General features: G+C 38.6%; 1 protein-coding gene across 1 annotated transcript; it reads left to right on the top strand.

The window, feature by feature from the left end:
- The first annotated feature begins 3545 nt into the window (after positions 1–3545).
- On the top strand, positions 3546–15186 carry LOC140159102 (uncharacterized). The gene is given in 9 exon segments (XM_072182451.1): positions 3546–3832; positions 5938–6170; positions 6863–6869; positions 6872–7035; positions 7501–8212; positions 8820–9142; positions 10328–10472; positions 10983–11122; positions 14117–15186. Coding segments are annotated over 9 exon segments (2034 nt in total). The 5' UTR covers positions 3546–3777; the 3' UTR covers positions 14372–15186.
- The last annotated feature ends 2913 nt before the right edge of the window (positions 15187–18099 follow it).

The following is an 18099-nucleotide window of genomic DNA, read 5'->3' as shown; positions in this document are numbered from 1 at the left end:
CTCAATCTGGTTCCCACCCTCAGACAATGAAATTAATGTCTGAATCGGATCCTGATAACTCACGCCCCTAAATCAGAATGTTCCGCCCCTGAATCAGAATGAAAAAGAAGAATAAAGAATACTGCATTATCTGTTTATTTAACAAAATATCCCCACCCCCGGGTTATAAAATTAATGTTTTATTACGTAAGCCCGAATAATAGGCCTACAATTTAAAGTATGTGTGTATATAATGTATTTGTGTAAAACTGGTTACAGAGCTTACAGTACACCCCTAGGTCATCATCCTCGGCCTCCTTCTCCTGCTGTCATATATCCTGTGGGTCAACCATGTGTGCTTTCCCTCTGGTACGCCTACACCCCGTACCCTCACATCAAGCAACACAAGGTACCGCTCCACCTGTCATGATGATCTTCACGTGCACCCTCATGCACGCCTTGGTCTGGTCTACACTCAGGTAACGACGACACACGACCCCCTGGGTCGGATCCACTACACTCCTGGGTAGGGGCGTCCGTAACCAGTTTGTATATGTATGGGTGTGTATATGCATGATCAACTTACCTCACAGAATATCACTAACCCCTGGCCTCTCTTTATGTGATCACACCTAATGCTTCATCTCCTCCTTCTGTCACCACTCCTCTCCTATGAAGCCTGCAAGCACCACCCACGGGTGCCAATCCCATAGGTGTGACACACATCTAGGCCTGTCCCCAGGGTATGGATATCTCTGTGCGTGTGTGTACGGAATGTTTGTTTGCACATAAGTATTCATAGCACAAATAATTTACATAGTTCATGATACACAACATTATTCTCCCCTCCCCCGGGATGAATTTGACATCCTTAATATAATATGAAAAATATGGGCCTACATGCATAAAAATATCAATATGTTTTTATTTAACATGTTTAAAGTTGACGGCACGGCGCGCGAGTATTTTATAATAATAAAATATCACATTAGCAGAAGGAAGATGATTTATTTTAAAGTCCTCCCAAAATTGCCATAAAATAATTAATTAACACGACAGAGCAATACATCCCGTCCCTCTCAATCATGTTTGTCATGCTCAAAATTAGTTTTGCTCCCTCCCTCACTTCAACAATAATTATGCATGCGACTTCATAATTATGCGCATGCGTAACGTTTCAATCCTCGGAAAATGGCGACTTTTCATTCTTCAAAATTTAGCTAAATAAAAATCAAAAACGATCAAAAATATTTCCACCACCTCCTTCTGCCAATCCTACTTCCTATACCTTCGGTAATATTATCAAAATGATCGGTAAAATACATAGAACATGATTATTAAATAATAAATAGAATTTTGTATCGCCAAAAATATGAAATTTGATGTAAAATCCTGACATGACATTTTGGAAAATGAATACATGCAAGCGCCTACGCACAATAAGCAATCAAAATGATCACTGATACATGACTTCAAAAATGCAATTTTAAAGCCTAAATTTCGATACTGACATTTCGAAAATGTTCCAAAATGATTCCCTAACATTCGACTTTCTGATCTATAACATTTTTATGACATAATTCATAATAAAACAGCGAAAATCACTAAATATACTTGCCGTCAACACAAAGATATACAATCAAACCTCTCACCTGAATCAGAATGGCTCAAGCGTCGCCTTGCGTTAACCACGCCGCAAGCCAACCAGCCAGAACCGGTTCTGAGTTGAACGCGTAATGATGATTGGTCATCATTTTCATAATTTTAATTGATCGGCACATGCGCTCAGCCTATATTTAAATCACAATTAGCGCTAATTTTAAAAACGCGAATTTTATATAATCAAGCAAGTTAGTGATTATACGATAATACTATTTTATTCAATCCCGCTTCAATATTTTGAGAAAATATTTCAAAACTTGAACTTTTTCCGTTGAAGCGCATGGCTAGCATGCAGAGCATTAACATCGACGGAGAATGGTTAACCGACCATCAGTTGAAGCCTTGGAAGTTCAGCTAAATAGATTGAATACTGAGAATAAGAAAATACACAAGGGAAAAACAAAATACATGACCAACTTTGACACTAGAGAGTCCATTGAAATTGACAATGAACCGATAGAGAAGGTATACTGTTACCGTGGTTACAAGTATCTGGGCAAGACAGTCAAGATGGAAGACAACACAAGAGAGGACGTCTTATAAGAATCAAGGCTGGCTGGTGTTGTTTTGGCAGATACAAAGCCATCCTTTGTTTGTGTGATAAAAAGTTACCAATGACTATGAGGAGGCGTATGTACAATGAATGTGTGCTACCCACCATGACTTACGATGCTGAAACCTGGTCGACAACTAAAGATCTGGAACAACAACTTATCACAACACAGCGAGCCATGGAAAGACGTATGCTCGACATACCTTTACGAGATAGAGTCAGGAACAGTGACATAAGAAACAATCCCAAAATCAAAGACGAGTGCTATTTATACGTATTTTAATGCATGTTTGACCCCGCATACAACTTTACACCCATCACACCCATCACACCCAAAAACCACATTCCACTCTACCACACACCCAACACACATAATTTATATACTCCACTCTGCTGCAAGCTGTGTAACTCTGCAATATTATAACTCGCCACTTAGAAACTCTAGAAATATGCAGTATGCAAAACGAACCTGCCTGTTGACCACATTCTGTGAGAACGGGCCATGTATTTGTTTATCAAAGTGGCATGGTCCTTTAACATAATTTATATACTCCATTCTGCTGCTAGCTATGTAACTCTGCAATATTATAACTCGCCACTTAGAAACTCTAGAAATATGCAGTATGCAAAACGAACCTGCCTGTTGACCACATTCTGTGAGAACGGGCCATGTATTTGTTTATCAAAGTGGCATGGTCCTTTAACATAATTTATATACTCCACTCTGCTGCAAGCTGTGTAACTCTGCAATATTATAACTCGCCACTTAGAAACGCTAGAAATATGCAGTATGCAAAACGGACCTGCCTGTTGACCACATTCTGTGAGAACGGCCCATGTATTTGTTTATCAAGGTGGCATGGTCCTTTAACATAATTTATATAGGCCTACTCCACTCTGCTGCAAGCTGTGTAACTCTGCAATATTATAACTCGCCACTTAGAAACGCTAGAAATATGCAGTATGCAAAACGGACCTGCCTGTTGACCACATTCTGTGAGAACGGGCCATGTATTTGTTTATCACAAAGTGGCATGGTCCTTGAAACATGGAAATATTCACGACAAACAGTCTTATATTAAGTTATAAGGCTAAATCAATCAGTAATGTTTATATTCTAGAGCCAGTAGTTTACATAATAGTAAATTGACATTAAGTAAAAAGTAAAGAAAGTTCAATTCATTACGCTTTAGGCAAATTTGAATCAATTCAAGCTTATTCACATGAGTACACATACTGAACAATAGGCTTGGAGCTGCTTGTAGGCCCATGACTAAACTTAATCTGACAACCTTTTCTAAGATTCTTTCTCCACTGATGCTTAATTAAATGTCTTTATACTCTAATAATATGTAGATAAAGATTTGAAATCAATTTAAAAAGTAGGTAAAATTAATGTCGAAAGTGGGTGTACCCTTTTCCGTCCTTCAGTGCGCTTTATTACGCAAATGTGGATAATTCATGATAAATAGCGGATACACGGACGGGTGATTTCTTCCATGGTATGTTATCGTCATATAGTGAATAGTGGTTCAACTTCTGCGTACACATCTAGCAACTCATATTTTTGAGCACCCCGGAACATGGATCGTCTACTCTTGGTGTTATGTTTGGTCCTCCTGATGACAGGGGTAAATGGTAAGTAATATCACTTTATACTAGCTCTCTCATCTTACTTGTTTTTAATACAGGTGTAGCTAAGATACTCTCTAATTTAAAAGGTTAAGGTTAGCAACTATTTTAAACTGTTGGGATTTGGTAGTTTACAGCATCTTGTGAATGGTAGTGAGCTTTTGCAAAACTTGCATTGATCATTTCATAGCGAGTGCGTAGAAGAATTCAAATATCACAGATATACTTTTGTAGGTCCTGTGGTTCTTAAAGTTACGTTGTAAAAGGGGCTGAAACAACAACACTTTTGTAAAACGTACATAACTCATTCACAACAATGAATCAAACAAGTTTTCAAAGTATATGATTTGTAGAATTTGCAAAACATCCCAGTGTTATTTTTCAATAATATATTGATAATTAAAATTGATATTTCTTGGCTGATTCGACCAACAATTCCCTGTCTACCCTTAATCTACACAAGGGACAAATCCAACCTCAGATTAAAAATTCTTATTCTAATAGATTAAAATTGAACTAATCTGAATTAGATTCTCATTTTTTAATCTTATAGATTAAAATTCAAATCTATAAGATTGACTTTTGAAATCTTAGCATGGAATTAAAATAGACACTAATGCAAGACTAATCCAAATTAAGATTATAAATCCAATCTAATGGATTTGAATTTCAACCTATTAGATTAAAAAATAAGTAATCTAATTCAGATTAGCTCAATTATTAATATGTTAGAAGAATGTTTAATCTTACCTTGGATTTGTCCCTCATCGCAGTCGAATAGATTAACTTAATCTTGGGATTTAGAAAGTAGGATTGGATAGATAGGATATGGTCCCGGGGGGTCACTCCCATTGTGGCCTGTACACCATCCGTGATAATGAAAACGCGTAAAAAGGGTAGTTTTTCGTGGGTAGGCACGATACGCGCGTAACGCGTTTAGGGTGTCAAAAACATGAAATATTAGAAAAAAGGGGTAGCAAAATTGCAATTGCTAATACGCGGAAATGAAATTTAGGGTATGAAATTGGATGCAAGGAATAAAATCCCTGTTTAGGGTATCGTTTTAGCCAAGGGTTAAATCCTTGTTTAGGGTGCTTTTCAAAGTTGATTATCGCGGATGGTGTACATGCCGCAATGGGAGTGACCCCGGGGATATGGTAGGATAGGATACGATAGGATAGAAAAGTATAGGATAGTATAGGATAGGATATGGTAGGATAGGATAGGATAGGATTTTTTTATGGCAAATTATTAAAAATTGACATTTTTGACATTAACAGTCCTCGAAGTAAACTTTATAATCTAATGATATGTACTTAACGTGTATGTAGCTGGGGGGGGGGAGCCGGTCATCATATGAAAATGTTACCCTTTCGTATTGAAGATATACACGAAGTTTCATAAAAACACCTACAATGTTAGGTCTTTTGGAATATCCCGAATCCTTATTTTGGTATGGGCTATAGAAATAATTTGGCAGTTTTGATTTTGACCCCTGTATAAATTTTGACCTTGGAAATACAGGGGTGACAATAACACCTCACATAATAATAAGGGAAGAAAAACACTTAAGGGGGTACTACACCCCTGGATAAATTTGTGTCTATTTTTGCATTTTTCTCAAAAACTAATAACACAGCGGTAACAAAAGTTATGTATATTATAGGGGCAAGGAATCCAATTATTACACTGGAATTTCAGTGACTCAAGGCAGGCGGTTTGTTATTTATGATAAGAAAAGAGGTACCGCTAGGATGTACCTCATTTCCTATCATATATACTGAACCGCTTGTCTTGAGTCACTGAAATTTCAGTGTAGTAATTGGATTCCTTGCCCCAATAATATACATAAATTTTGTTACCGGTGTGTTATTAATTTTTGAGAAAAATGCAAATATAGTCACAAATTTACCCCACTGGTGTAGTTCCCCCTTAACTGTCAAAACCATCTAACCTGATAAAACAATAGTTTGGAGTACTCAAGTTGTATCGTCGTCAATATGTCATATGCTAGTACATGATCGACATAGGTGTTTTCTCTAATCTGATTAATTGTTTCAAGACAATACAATTCTATTAATCATCCATTACCCCTTCTGTATTTGATACAGGTGTATACAATAGCGCAGAAGAGCATGAGTGTTCCCGCTCTTGTACATGGCCTCCTGAACACAAGACATGCCGCTATGTCTTTACCGTGGAATGGCTTCAGTCAATGTCAGCTGCCTGTTATGACTGCCCATTTAACAGGACTGATTGTGATAGGCCTGGTTGTATTCCAGTAAATGGAATATCTCGTCCCATTGTTGTCATCAATAGACAATTACCTGGTCCTCAAATACAGGTAAGACCATGGAGCTATCATATCCGTGGAGGCGCAATAGATTACGTAACGCATTGTTCCTTTGTGTCGATTTGATTTACCGACAAGCTATTCATCGAGAGGTACCTTTTGTTCAGGACAAAAGGGTTCCGCCATTAAATCACAAGGGTTCCGCCATTAAATCAGTAACTAACCTGACAGCGTATTAACGCTTTACCAGGCAGGCTACTCTCAATAATTTTAATAATCACTTAAAAGTGATCAAAAGAATTTCATGTGAAAGCGCCTGTGAGATACCGTTTGATCTCATACAACCAAAGGTTGTGACTAAGTCTTCGCCATGAGGAAAACAAATATTACAATATAATACTTTTTTTTGCAGAAATTTTATTGACAATATAATAATAACTCAAACCATTTGAAAACATACCTAATGTTGTACCTCATCAGCGCAAAACGTCCGCAACCGTTTCGAATTTAACAAATAAAGTGTTACACTAAATTTTAAAGTTTTTAACGGAAGTCCTGCGTAACTAATACTCATGCGGCTGTATAATTGTGTGCGTAAATTTCGTACCGATTAATATGCAGGAATGTTTCCTGAAATATTTCCATAAACTTAATGTTTGATTAATATTGATTCGTGTATTACTTAAATTAGTATGTACACTCGCTTTATTATTCACAAACATGTTTTTCAATATCTTTATTAGGTATGCGAGGAGATGAAATCAAAGTCAAGGTTTGGAATCGGCTCGGAAATTCTGAAGGTACGACTATCCATTGGCACGGCATACATCAACGTGGAACACCCTATATGGATGGCTCCAGTATGATATCCCAATGTCCTATCTCACCACAAGCGAGTTTCACCTACAAATTCAAAGTACGTTAGGCATTTTCAGATTTCTTTCTTTCTCACTTGATTGAGGACCATTTGCGCTTAAGCAAATTGACTGAGAGTAAACCGTCAAAACGAAACAAACTGTTCAGTTATGAATCTGATCGAAAATGTCACTCACAACTTAAAGCTACTTTAATACTGCGTAGTAATAAAGTAACGAGTTGTCACGTTAAACTATTAAGGGACTGATTCAAAACTCAACCGCCGGTTGCCTTTGCCTGCCAGTTCCGCCCGGTTCAGTCCGGTTAGAGCCGGTTTCTATTGTTCTAAACAATGGAACGCGGTTCAACCGCCATCAACCAGCTGCAACCAGCGGTCGAGTTTTGATGCCGCCCAAAGTCCTAAATACAAAGTTAACTTGTTTATGTTGCCAAACTTTAAGTTCAGTATTTTGGAGCATGGACTAATTGATTCTTTTGTTTGTTCATTTGTTATTACTCCAAACAGGCTTCTCAAGCTGGTACGCAGTGGTGGCACTCACATTCTAGTCTCCAACGTCAAGATGGTGCCTTTGGCGCTCTCATCGTTAAACAAGCACCAGAACGAGATGTCCACAGCAATCTCTACGACAACGATCTACCAGAGCACGTGGTATTCGTCCAGGATTGGCTCCACGAACCTACCATAAGCAGATACGCTGCCTTTCCACCATTCGCAATAGGCACAGATTCATTCATTATCAATGGCAAAGGAGTGTATCGAGAGTTTACGAAAGATGGCGAAACAAAATTTACTCCCCGCGAGGTATTCCATGTTAAACAGGGTGAGAGGTATCGCTTTCGAGTTGTTAGTAATAGCATTTGCCATTTGGTTGTTACTGTCCAAAAGCATTCTCTTAATGTCATAGCAACTGATGGTTCACCCGTGAAACCAGTTGAAGTCAACCGTATTGGCATAACAAGTGGGGAAAGATACGACTTTGTACTAACAGCAGATCAAGATGTTAATAACTACTGGTTTCGTCTGTACACTGATGATCCCGGTTGTCCATTTGCTGTCAAGGAAGAATTTGCCGTACTTCGATACGAAGGAGCACCCGAGATTGATCCAACAGAAGGGTTCTCAACAGCAGCAGATGGACTCCTCTTGAATCCATCGTCTATTGATCCGGCGTTCTATGATGATTCCGGAGTGCGGATTGTGGATCTGAAATCATTAAGTAAGTGTTTTGTATGGTTTTTCGTGTGTGGGTGTGATCTGTGGGTGGGGGAGGGTGTAGGGGGTGTGGGGTGTATATGTGTGTGTTATCTAACCAATCTATTGTAATAAAGTGTGTATCAAAATAAAGTATACAGCTTGAAAAATACCACTAAATTTTCTGTGTTTGACCCATGTTGAACTCAAATATAAACCTATAACTCCAGACTAATTGGTCGTATGTATGTCAAACTTATACTTTCCGATTCCTTGTGACCTGAGGAATAATTTGCTGTATCTTTTATCCAAATCGGAACATTGTTGTGTTTTCATGACCCCTGTATGTGCACCTGTATGTGCACCACTGTGCTCCTGTCAGTTTTTAACCTATTGACATGTAAGAAAATGTTAGTCATACGCAACTTAACGTTAAGGGGGAAGAACAATGGGTCTAATACATTGTACTTCTGGTAAATTAAATCTAATACTGGAACTAAAATTTGCAACTCACTTTGCTACGTTGCTTCCGAAAACATCGGACTTAATCAGGCATCTGATTGATAATGTTGTGACGTCAGATGTTGTGACGTATATTCAAATATAATTTTTTTTAATTTGTCATAAAAAAGAACCTGACGATTACAAACTTATGCATGACGAACCTGACGTCCGACACTATCTGGCAGGAGGAATTCAAGTTAAACCTAGATGGAACTTTTATGATCCGGAAGACTACGCCAACCCTACTGTTTCTGAATTCGGTCGTGATATTCGCCAATTAAACCACGTGAGTTTCAAGACACCCCCATCACCGTTGTTAACACAACTGGAGGATGTGCCAAAGAAGGAGTTTTGTGACGCCGATGAGAGGCTGGAGCTAAGCTTGACCGGCGACAGATGTGTGGAGGAATATTGCAATTGTATTCAAAATATCAAAATTGAACCAGGCCAGGTACGATTTCTCTTATTTTATTTTAATATACAATATCAAGAATCATATGGAAAGGTTTCTATACAAAAACGATTCTCTTATAAACCATGATGCGCACAGTTTCCACCTCGATACACCTGAACACACATTTTTGTCCCAAGAGCTTCCAAGCAGAGAACAACAAGCAGCGAATGTCTCCACCACAGTCTTTGATTACACTACACGGTTGAGTGCATAGCAATGTAGGATCTGTGAAGTTTCTAGCTAAAAAACTGGGCCTCTTTGATTGGTGGTTTTTGTCGAAACCTCAAGTGTTCCCTTCATCCAATCAGAATTTATTTTTAAATATCAAACGAAAGCTAATACTTCCCCCTAAAACCACTTTTAGTTACTAGGTCAACAGATAACACAATTCAATGTTATAGCAAGGCGAATGTGGAAAATCTGTTGAAAGTTACCTATCCAAGCACATTTTTTGACCAAAATGTAGGTTTTAAAAGTCAAAACCTCAAGTGTTCCTTACAATATTTCTCAAATTTTACGTCATTAAATGAAAAAGCACACTTGTCCATATACTAGAGTCACTAGAATGAGCTGCAAATCTTGTGCAAACACTTACTATTTTCGCCTGTTTTGTCATACGGTTGTAAATTCAATGAACTATGACTTTTAAAAAAGAGCGCTTACAAATTGATATGCAAAATGGCTACTTTAGAAAAGATAGACATAGCGTCTTTTCAAGTTTGCAGTTTCCCAGACATGCCAGAGTAGCCTATAGTTTCGGGAGTATAGTTTTCACAAGTTGCCGGCTCGATCATGTCATCCGCCGCCTGCTCCGCTCGCTATTCGAGAGGCGTCGCGGTTTGTGGAACGGGGCTAGTTCTAACAAAGAGCGAAACAATTGAGAAAGCATTGGCATTTTGGAGAGATATACTAAGTTTGAACTTTGAGAGAGGTGGACACAAGGCGAACAAAATATAGAAATGTCGAATATATCGTACGAGCTCAACGTATAAAAGAGTGAAACAAGCTTTTCTTTGCAGGGTTATTTTCCTTTTTTCAAGTGAGTCCACTCCGCGATTGAAATTTATAAATAAACTGAAATATTTTAAGGGTATATCATAAGTTCACTCTTTTGGCGAGATCCCTCAGATCACGTACTCTCTTTTTTTCAATAATTAGGCAAACTCTTATTTTTATTTCCAGGTTGTGGAGTTAGTTCTGATAACTAAAGACTTTTATGGAGTTGATCATCCTATGCATTTACATGGTTATTCCTTCAGGGTTGTAGGCATGGGGAAATTCGAACCGGGAATCACCGTAAAGGATATTATTCAAATGGATCAACAAGGTGTGTACCTGGATTTGATTAATGAATTATATATATCATAATATCAATATCATTAAGTGCCAAAACATATTAAATGTTTTACATTATCATGAACTCATCACAGAAAGTAACTTCATAACTTATATAGATAGTCTTGGGCATCAAACTAAAATAGCAAAAAGCAACCCATATTTGTTACTGCAAATTTCGATACCTTATTTGTAAATAAAAGCTGTTACCATGGCACTCCAGTACAGTAGCGTTGCCATAATTTTTCAGAGAGGTATACAACGATTGTGTCTGCTTTAGAAGTAGTTTTACAGCCCTTTACTCACGAAATTAACTCACGCACAAGTTTTGTTGCAGATACAAACTTTTAATGTCAACTATTCAACTTTACAAATGTGTTCTTATCCACATTAACGTATCATAAGATTGCGATTGAGGTCACTAAAAGCTTCCATCGCTAATTGCACTGTTTTCGCTAATTCTGACAAATTAGTTTATCATGTTTATTGGCTTTCTCCTAAGGTAACCTTACAAGAACATTGGAGGAAGCTGTTATAAAAGACACTGTAATAGTCCCTGCCGATGGCTATACCATTGTTCGATTTGTTGCCGATAACCCCGGATGGTGGTTGCTTCATTGTCATGTTAGTTATCATCTAGCGGTAAGTTAATTATAGGTTCTTATTCTTTATTCAATGTGGAGGTTAAGAAATTAGAGATTTGGTAATTGGTATTGATTTCAATAGTCATTATTACTCTGTTTGTCTTTTTTGTTAAACAATTTTCACAAATTCATGTTGATTTTATGTGAGAAAGTGATATTACAATTTTACCTTTAAAGGCTTATTCAGTGATTCCAGCGAAAGTGTAAAAAACTTAAGAATTGTGTATAAATTGCTTAAAAGTGAAGGATATGTCATTAAAATAATTGTCACGAGGTATTTTTGAAATGAAACATTTGGCTGAAAACGAGGAAAACAGTAGTATTGACAAAGTTGAAGGCCCATTCAATGATTAATACATGTATAGTAATTCGTTGTGATTTTTAGACAGCCGAATCCGGACTCGTCTTTTATTAAATTCATGTTATACATTAATTATTTACGAACTAGCAAACAAGGGATCACCGCCTTAGCTCCAGAGGGCAACATATCAATTTTAACGGTGATCAGCGTGATAAGTAAGCGAAACATAACTGCAGTTACTGTTCATTTTTTTATACACAATACACAGTGCTCTCACCATTGACGCGTGACCTTTACAAACAGTGTATGTTAGAGGTATAGGGCATTGCCTATTTAACGTCACTGTGTGCAAAATAACCGGCCAATATTTTTTGTACTCTCTGAAATTCCGAAAAATATAGTTTTGTAACATGCCCTAAATTTTTAGCTAATTTAGATGTTTGGAAATATTCGTATTTTGGTGTTTTAGTAAGGAAGGGCACGGCATGGCCTACAAAATTCCCTGTGTAAATCGAATGCAACTTTTAGTGACTATCACTCACTTATGGACCGCTCTCTTCCGAAGGGCATTTAAACTAAACCACTTGACGGATATTTTTTGTACTTGCTGTCAATCAAGAATAATGTATACTTTTACATGTAGGCATCTGCAAATGTTCGTACCTCCCTGATATGTAAATGACAGATAACAGCAAAAACAACTCCCATATCTGTCCATAACGGAGCATCAGTGGAGCGAGTCAGGGGATATCAAGTGGGTGATTATTGATTGGCGAGTCACAAGTGCCATATTTGGGCATAAGTGCAATCCACTATTCAATGTGGAGGATGGGCTATAGACTTTATCGATTGATTTTGCTGGAGTAATTTCCTGTTAACCAGGTTTAGGTAGGCCTACTGCAAATGGTTGCTGTGCAGCATAACTGCAGTATGATATAAGGGGCGGCACACGGAATTAAACGGTGCAGTGTATTACGGCCGACGCTGATCACCGTTAAAAATTGATATGCTGCCCTCTGGAAAGAGTTGATCCTATGTTCGCTAATTGAAAAATAAGTCATACACAACAGGACTAAAGACGAATCGGGATAGGATATTATTTCAAATACTGTACATAACATAAAAGTGTTTCTGTTAGTTTCCCAGCAAACACAAAAACGTTTTTAAAACGTTTTAAATAAGTTATATTTTGGCTTTTGGTTTAGGTAAAAACATTTTAATAACATTAAAATGTCGGGTTATATAAAGGTCATGATAACGTTTTAAAACGTTTTTTATGAAAACACACTACAACAATATTTTTAAATGTTTTCAAAAATGTTATTGTAAACTATTTTTGCAAACATTTCTGCCAAATATTGTGTCAATACTTAAATAACATTATGTTAAAATGTTTGAACCCAGCAAACACAGAAATGTTCTTAAAATGTTTGTTTCAAAACCTTTTAATAACATTTAAATGTCGGGTTATATAAAGGTCATGAAAATGTTTTTAAAACGTTATTGAAAATATTTTGGGCAAACATTTTTCGTAAAGTATTTTTTCAACCCCAAAATAACATTCTGTTTAGAATGTTTTGTATCAAGTTTTCAAGAATGTTTTTGGAATGTTATTAAAATGTTTTATACCCTTTATATAACTCGACATTTAAACGTTTTCTGTAAAACATTTTTGTTTGCTGAGCAGTAGATTATCAAAAATGTTTTTAAGGTTATGAAAACGTTTTATACTCTTAATATACCCTTTATATAACCCGACATTTAAACGTTTTCTGACAAACTTTCATAACCTTTTGCGAATTATGTCGAAAACGTTTTGTGTTTGCTGGGTCCGTTATAACAAATCACTGATTGTCTCTTTATATCCGAAACACTTTGGTATCAGAAGAAAACTCACATTTTCTCATTAGTAAATTTCATTGTGCATACAGATTGAGCTAACTTGACTGCTTTCAAAAGTACAGTTAACAGTCCGGTCCGACTGCCTGCTCAGGAAATACTGCCGATTCAGGCAGTATGTTGCCTGCGCAGGCAACATGGTATCTAACAATGCAATGCTCTATTTCAAATAGAGCATCTTTTAATATACCGTTATTTCTTGGTTTAGAGTAAAGAAGTAGGTACAATTATAAATGGATGTACAATCAGTAGTATTTTTTTCATCAATTTTAGTTAAAATAAAGGTAATTTGCATATTTAAATCAAATTTTTTAAAAACCGTTAGAAATTATTTTGTTATTTAAATTATTTTCCCCACGGTGGAATTTGTTTTCGTCCGGTGAAAAATTGTCAACTTACATGTAGCTCATGTGTGTCAACGTAAAATTTCCACCGATCTTTTATAAAATCACCATGAACAATTTAGTCCTTATTCTGTCAAATTCGGGAGGAATTACCAAAGCCTGTGTTGCCTGCGCAGGCAGCATGTTGCCTGACTCGGCAGTATTTCCTGATCAGGCAGTCGGACCGGACTGGTTAATCTAACGTCCAGGCCGAGAGATGTTTCGTTAGATGGTGTGAACAAAAACGCGGTAACCACCATCGGAAGTAGGGCCCCTATGTCTTATGGGTATTATTATACACGTTTTGTTTCTCTCATATAAAAATCGCTGGAGCAAAATGGGGAAACAGAATGTTTAAAGGTAGTCTTCATATGAGACAGAATGTTTAACATATTTCGCATTCTTTCAGGATGGTATGGCGGTGGTTTTTCAAGATGGAGATTCGTCTATTCTACCTCCAGTCCCTGCTAACTTCCCGAAATGTGGATCATGGTCCTTTGATGAAGAGGATGGTGCCGACGACGACGACGACGACGACGACGACGACGACGACGACGACAACGACGACGACGACGACACAGATAATGACAAAACGATCAACGACGAAAAAGGAAGGAAGGATGGCGCAGAATTACCTCAAAAACCAAGAAAAAGAACACGTTAATTCAATGACACTTAGCCGGTCACGGTGGCTTATGTTAGCAATAAAATAAGAGGCTATAGCTGATTGGAACATAACAACGTTCAAATAATACGAAAGTATAATGATGGTACAATTTAGTGTTACCATACCGTTACCACAAGAACCATTTCGTTATCTATGGAATTCAGTTTATAGCATTTATTTTAGTGTAACGAAATTAAGGCCCGAGCTCCAAGACAATACGATATTTTGGTGTCCATTCCCGGATCCTATAACATAATAACCATCATAACACCACACTCTAAAAAAATACAGGTTCTAAATAGAATCTTTTTGTCCTCTCAGGAAAACCCTCCCTCTTGAACCTCTCAAAAAGATTCTTTAATTTGAAAAAAAACCTTAAGAACCGAAAACGGTTCTGTATCACATTTTGGGGGCATTTTCGACGGTTTTGGAACCATTTTTGGTTGTTTAGAGAACCTAAGGGTTATTCTGAGAGGACAACTTTAGAACATTTTTAGAACCTTTATTCGCTTTCATTATGTCAACATGTCAAGTAGAAAGGATGAAATTTGTTAATTTTATTCGTAAAACAACTATGGTAGTGTTATTTTATGAGTTGCAGCTCTATCTATATGTCTTTAAACAATATGCAAGTGCAATCTAATATAATTGTTCATCCAATAGCCTACGTGCATGTTTTAGGCCTAGTAGTAACATTACTTACGTGTACACTTGCAATCTAATTTAGGCCTAAAAAATGTTTGATTGGCGTAACATAAAAAAATAGGGTATGTTTAGGTAGCAATTTTTTAAAAACTTTATAAGCTGTAAATTGCGTTTGATGAAGGCTTTGATATTGAACCAAAACTTGCCCATTTTAAAAGTGATATAGAGGGTCTCAATGCGCGCGAAGCGCGCACAAATTTTAGGTTTTGAAGAGGAAAACTTTTTGCCCCCCCCCCCTTTCCTACCACCTAAAACTTTTTGGTCCCCCCTCTTTTAAGATCCAAAACTTTTTTGGCCCCCCCTCCCTTTTCACCAGCCCCCCCACCAAAGTATTTCTGAACACTCCCTAATGTACTTGGTTGAGCAGCCTGCGCCAATAAAAGGATTAGGGATTAATCTAATGTGATAATCACAACCAGGCACATGTAGCTTCCACGAGTGCAGAGACAGAGAGAGAGCCCATCCAGGCTCAGTGCACCTTAAGGGCACACAACTATGAATCAACTGGCGTAACTACCTCTTTTCTTTTTTTTTTAAGAAAAAAAAACAAGATCACTTTCCTCACAAGAAGTGAGGATAACACTACTAAACAACTACTACTAACAACTGACTTGCAGAAACCAATCTAACAGCTTATGTGAATGAAGACACTGTTGGTTAGAACACTCTAAATAGGCAATATGCCAACAGTCAATAACATCAACAGTTCAAGAGTCTTTTTGTCTGCAATGACAAACTGACATTCAACATGAATGTAAAATGGTTCAAAGTTCAATGAAGTAAACGTCAGTTCCAGAGTTTTCTTTTAGAATTCCAAATGACATACGTAAATCAGTTCAAAGTTCAATGAAGTGACCATAGGAGGACACCGGTGATGGATTAAAATGTCATAGTACACAGTGACCTGTCCATTTAGTTTAACACATAGTCTTTCAGGTGCTCAGGAAGTTTGTGAGGGCGCGCGGAACGCCTTTGTGTGAGCAATGGTGGCATGATCTCAGGGCCAACCATACTAGCTTGGGGGATACTTTCACTAACCTCACTGCTGTTACCGGTACATGGATTAGACTGTGCAACCAAACCGGAGGTATTGCTGGAGCTATGACCGCTATCGCTCAAGGGATCGCGAGGATCTGACTCAGAACTGGGGTGCGAGTGATAAGCATTCCTGGGCAGGGGGTCACAAGTAGCAGGTGTGGACAACTCGCCAGGTATGAAAGGAGGCTCTGGAGGAGTACATTCAGGGACCACTTCAACAAACTCAGAATCCTCGGTGGGTGGAGACGACTTGGGAAAGGGACGAGAATCCAGGTCAGGATAATACTGGACCTTAAAGCACTCATATTTCTTGATACGATAAGAAGTATTCCGAAGCTGAGAACCCACAAATTTGCGGATGTTGCACCATGGGCCTTCGATAGTAGTGACTAAGTAGCGATCTCTAGCATGAGATTTCTTGCGATCTGAGTAGAGGTAGACAAGATCACCAACCTCCAACTCTGCTGCTGGGGAGGCAGAGGCTAATGGTGCCTTTGAATGAGCACTGTGTGGGTGGTTGGCTTTTCGCAAGGCATGCTGGGCCTGAATCATTTGACAATCAGTGAAAGGAACCGGCTCATTGGTAAACTGGTCTCGCTGAAACCACATCTCACGGGCTGAAAGACCTCGGGATCTGATGCGAGTATTAAGGGCTGCGGTAGCAATGGCAAGTGATAATGCTGTAGCCGGACCACCTGTAGAATCTTGTCTGAGCAACTCATCTTCAAGCTCACGAATGGCTTTCTCAGCAACAGGATTCTTGTTATTATTTTTAATACGACCGATCTCAACCGATAGATGGTAACGTGTGAGAAGTTTGTCATTGGCGAGTCGAACAAACCCTGGTGCTGGGTCAGTACGAATGACTGCAGGGGGCCATCAAGTGGACGAAGTTCAATGCACAATTGAATCAGGGCATCACGCAATGTGCCATGTTGTTCATTCTCGACAATGCAAGAAGCTGTGTAGGACGTTGAGGTTTCGCGCAGCACAAGGACAAGCTGGCGGCTACGCTTCAGGATATCAGCTGCAAAAGAAATGCCAACTGCATCGGGAGGGTCACTTGAGGACTGCTCGATCAATGCCTTAAGGGCATTGGACAGAGAAGCACACTGGTGACAAGTTGATGTCACTTGTCCATATCAAGAGCATAAAAGTAACGCTGGGTCACCAAACTGAGCTGATGTTTGGAGGGATGGTCAAGTTGGATGTGCAGGGCAGTGAGAAGACCATTTAAGACCTGTCTGGGAACAACAATACAATCGCGAGTTGGGGACAATGGTTGATCACGACGAACAACAAGTAGGCCATCTCTAGCGATAGATGCAACCTGCAAATAGCGCTTCACATCTTTGACAGAAGTAGCTTTCTTTGAAGGGCGAGTGCCCTGAACTAGATGAAAATGGGTTCGTCGCAGATCCGGGCATTCCTGCTGAATAGCATGCCAGGCTGCTTTGCTGGCAAAGGGGAGCTTAGCTTTCCCGAACAGAATGTCATGTGCGGAAACACGAAGGACAGTAATTGCTTCCTCTTCACGTAAAGGAGCATATTTGACAAGTGGGCTCAGTGCAGTCAGGGGCATTACGACTAGCAAAGTCTGAGGGGGTGTTAGCTGATCCTGCAAGATGACGAACAGATGCTTGGAAACGACTGACAGTGGAGAGGAATGTGGACACGCGAGGACTGGCTGAAAACTCACCCCGGCAGAGCTTTTCATATGCCTGAACACAAGGTTTGCTGTCAGTGAGGATACATGTCTTGTGTTTGGACTGAATAACATAGGGACTGAAGTGTTTGGTGGAGGCAGAAATAGACAGCGCCTCAATTTCACAGGGTAACCATGTTGGCTGTCGATCACGCAATTTAGCACTGAAGAACTCGGCGAGGAAGAGTTTGTCATTGCGGGAAATATACAATGTCGACCCAATGCTATGTTTCTTCACGGATCCATCAGTAATGATCCAAAGCTGATCATTGGGATG

The sequence above is a fragment of the Amphiura filiformis genome, chromosome 8 (assembly GCF_039555335.1).
Source record: "Amphiura filiformis chromosome 8, Afil_fr2py, whole genome shotgun sequence".
Taxonomy (NCBI): Eukaryota; Metazoa; Echinodermata; class Ophiuroidea; order Amphilepidida; family Amphiuridae; genus Amphiura; species Amphiura filiformis.
This window is presented reverse-complemented; position numbering and strand designations above follow the sequence as displayed.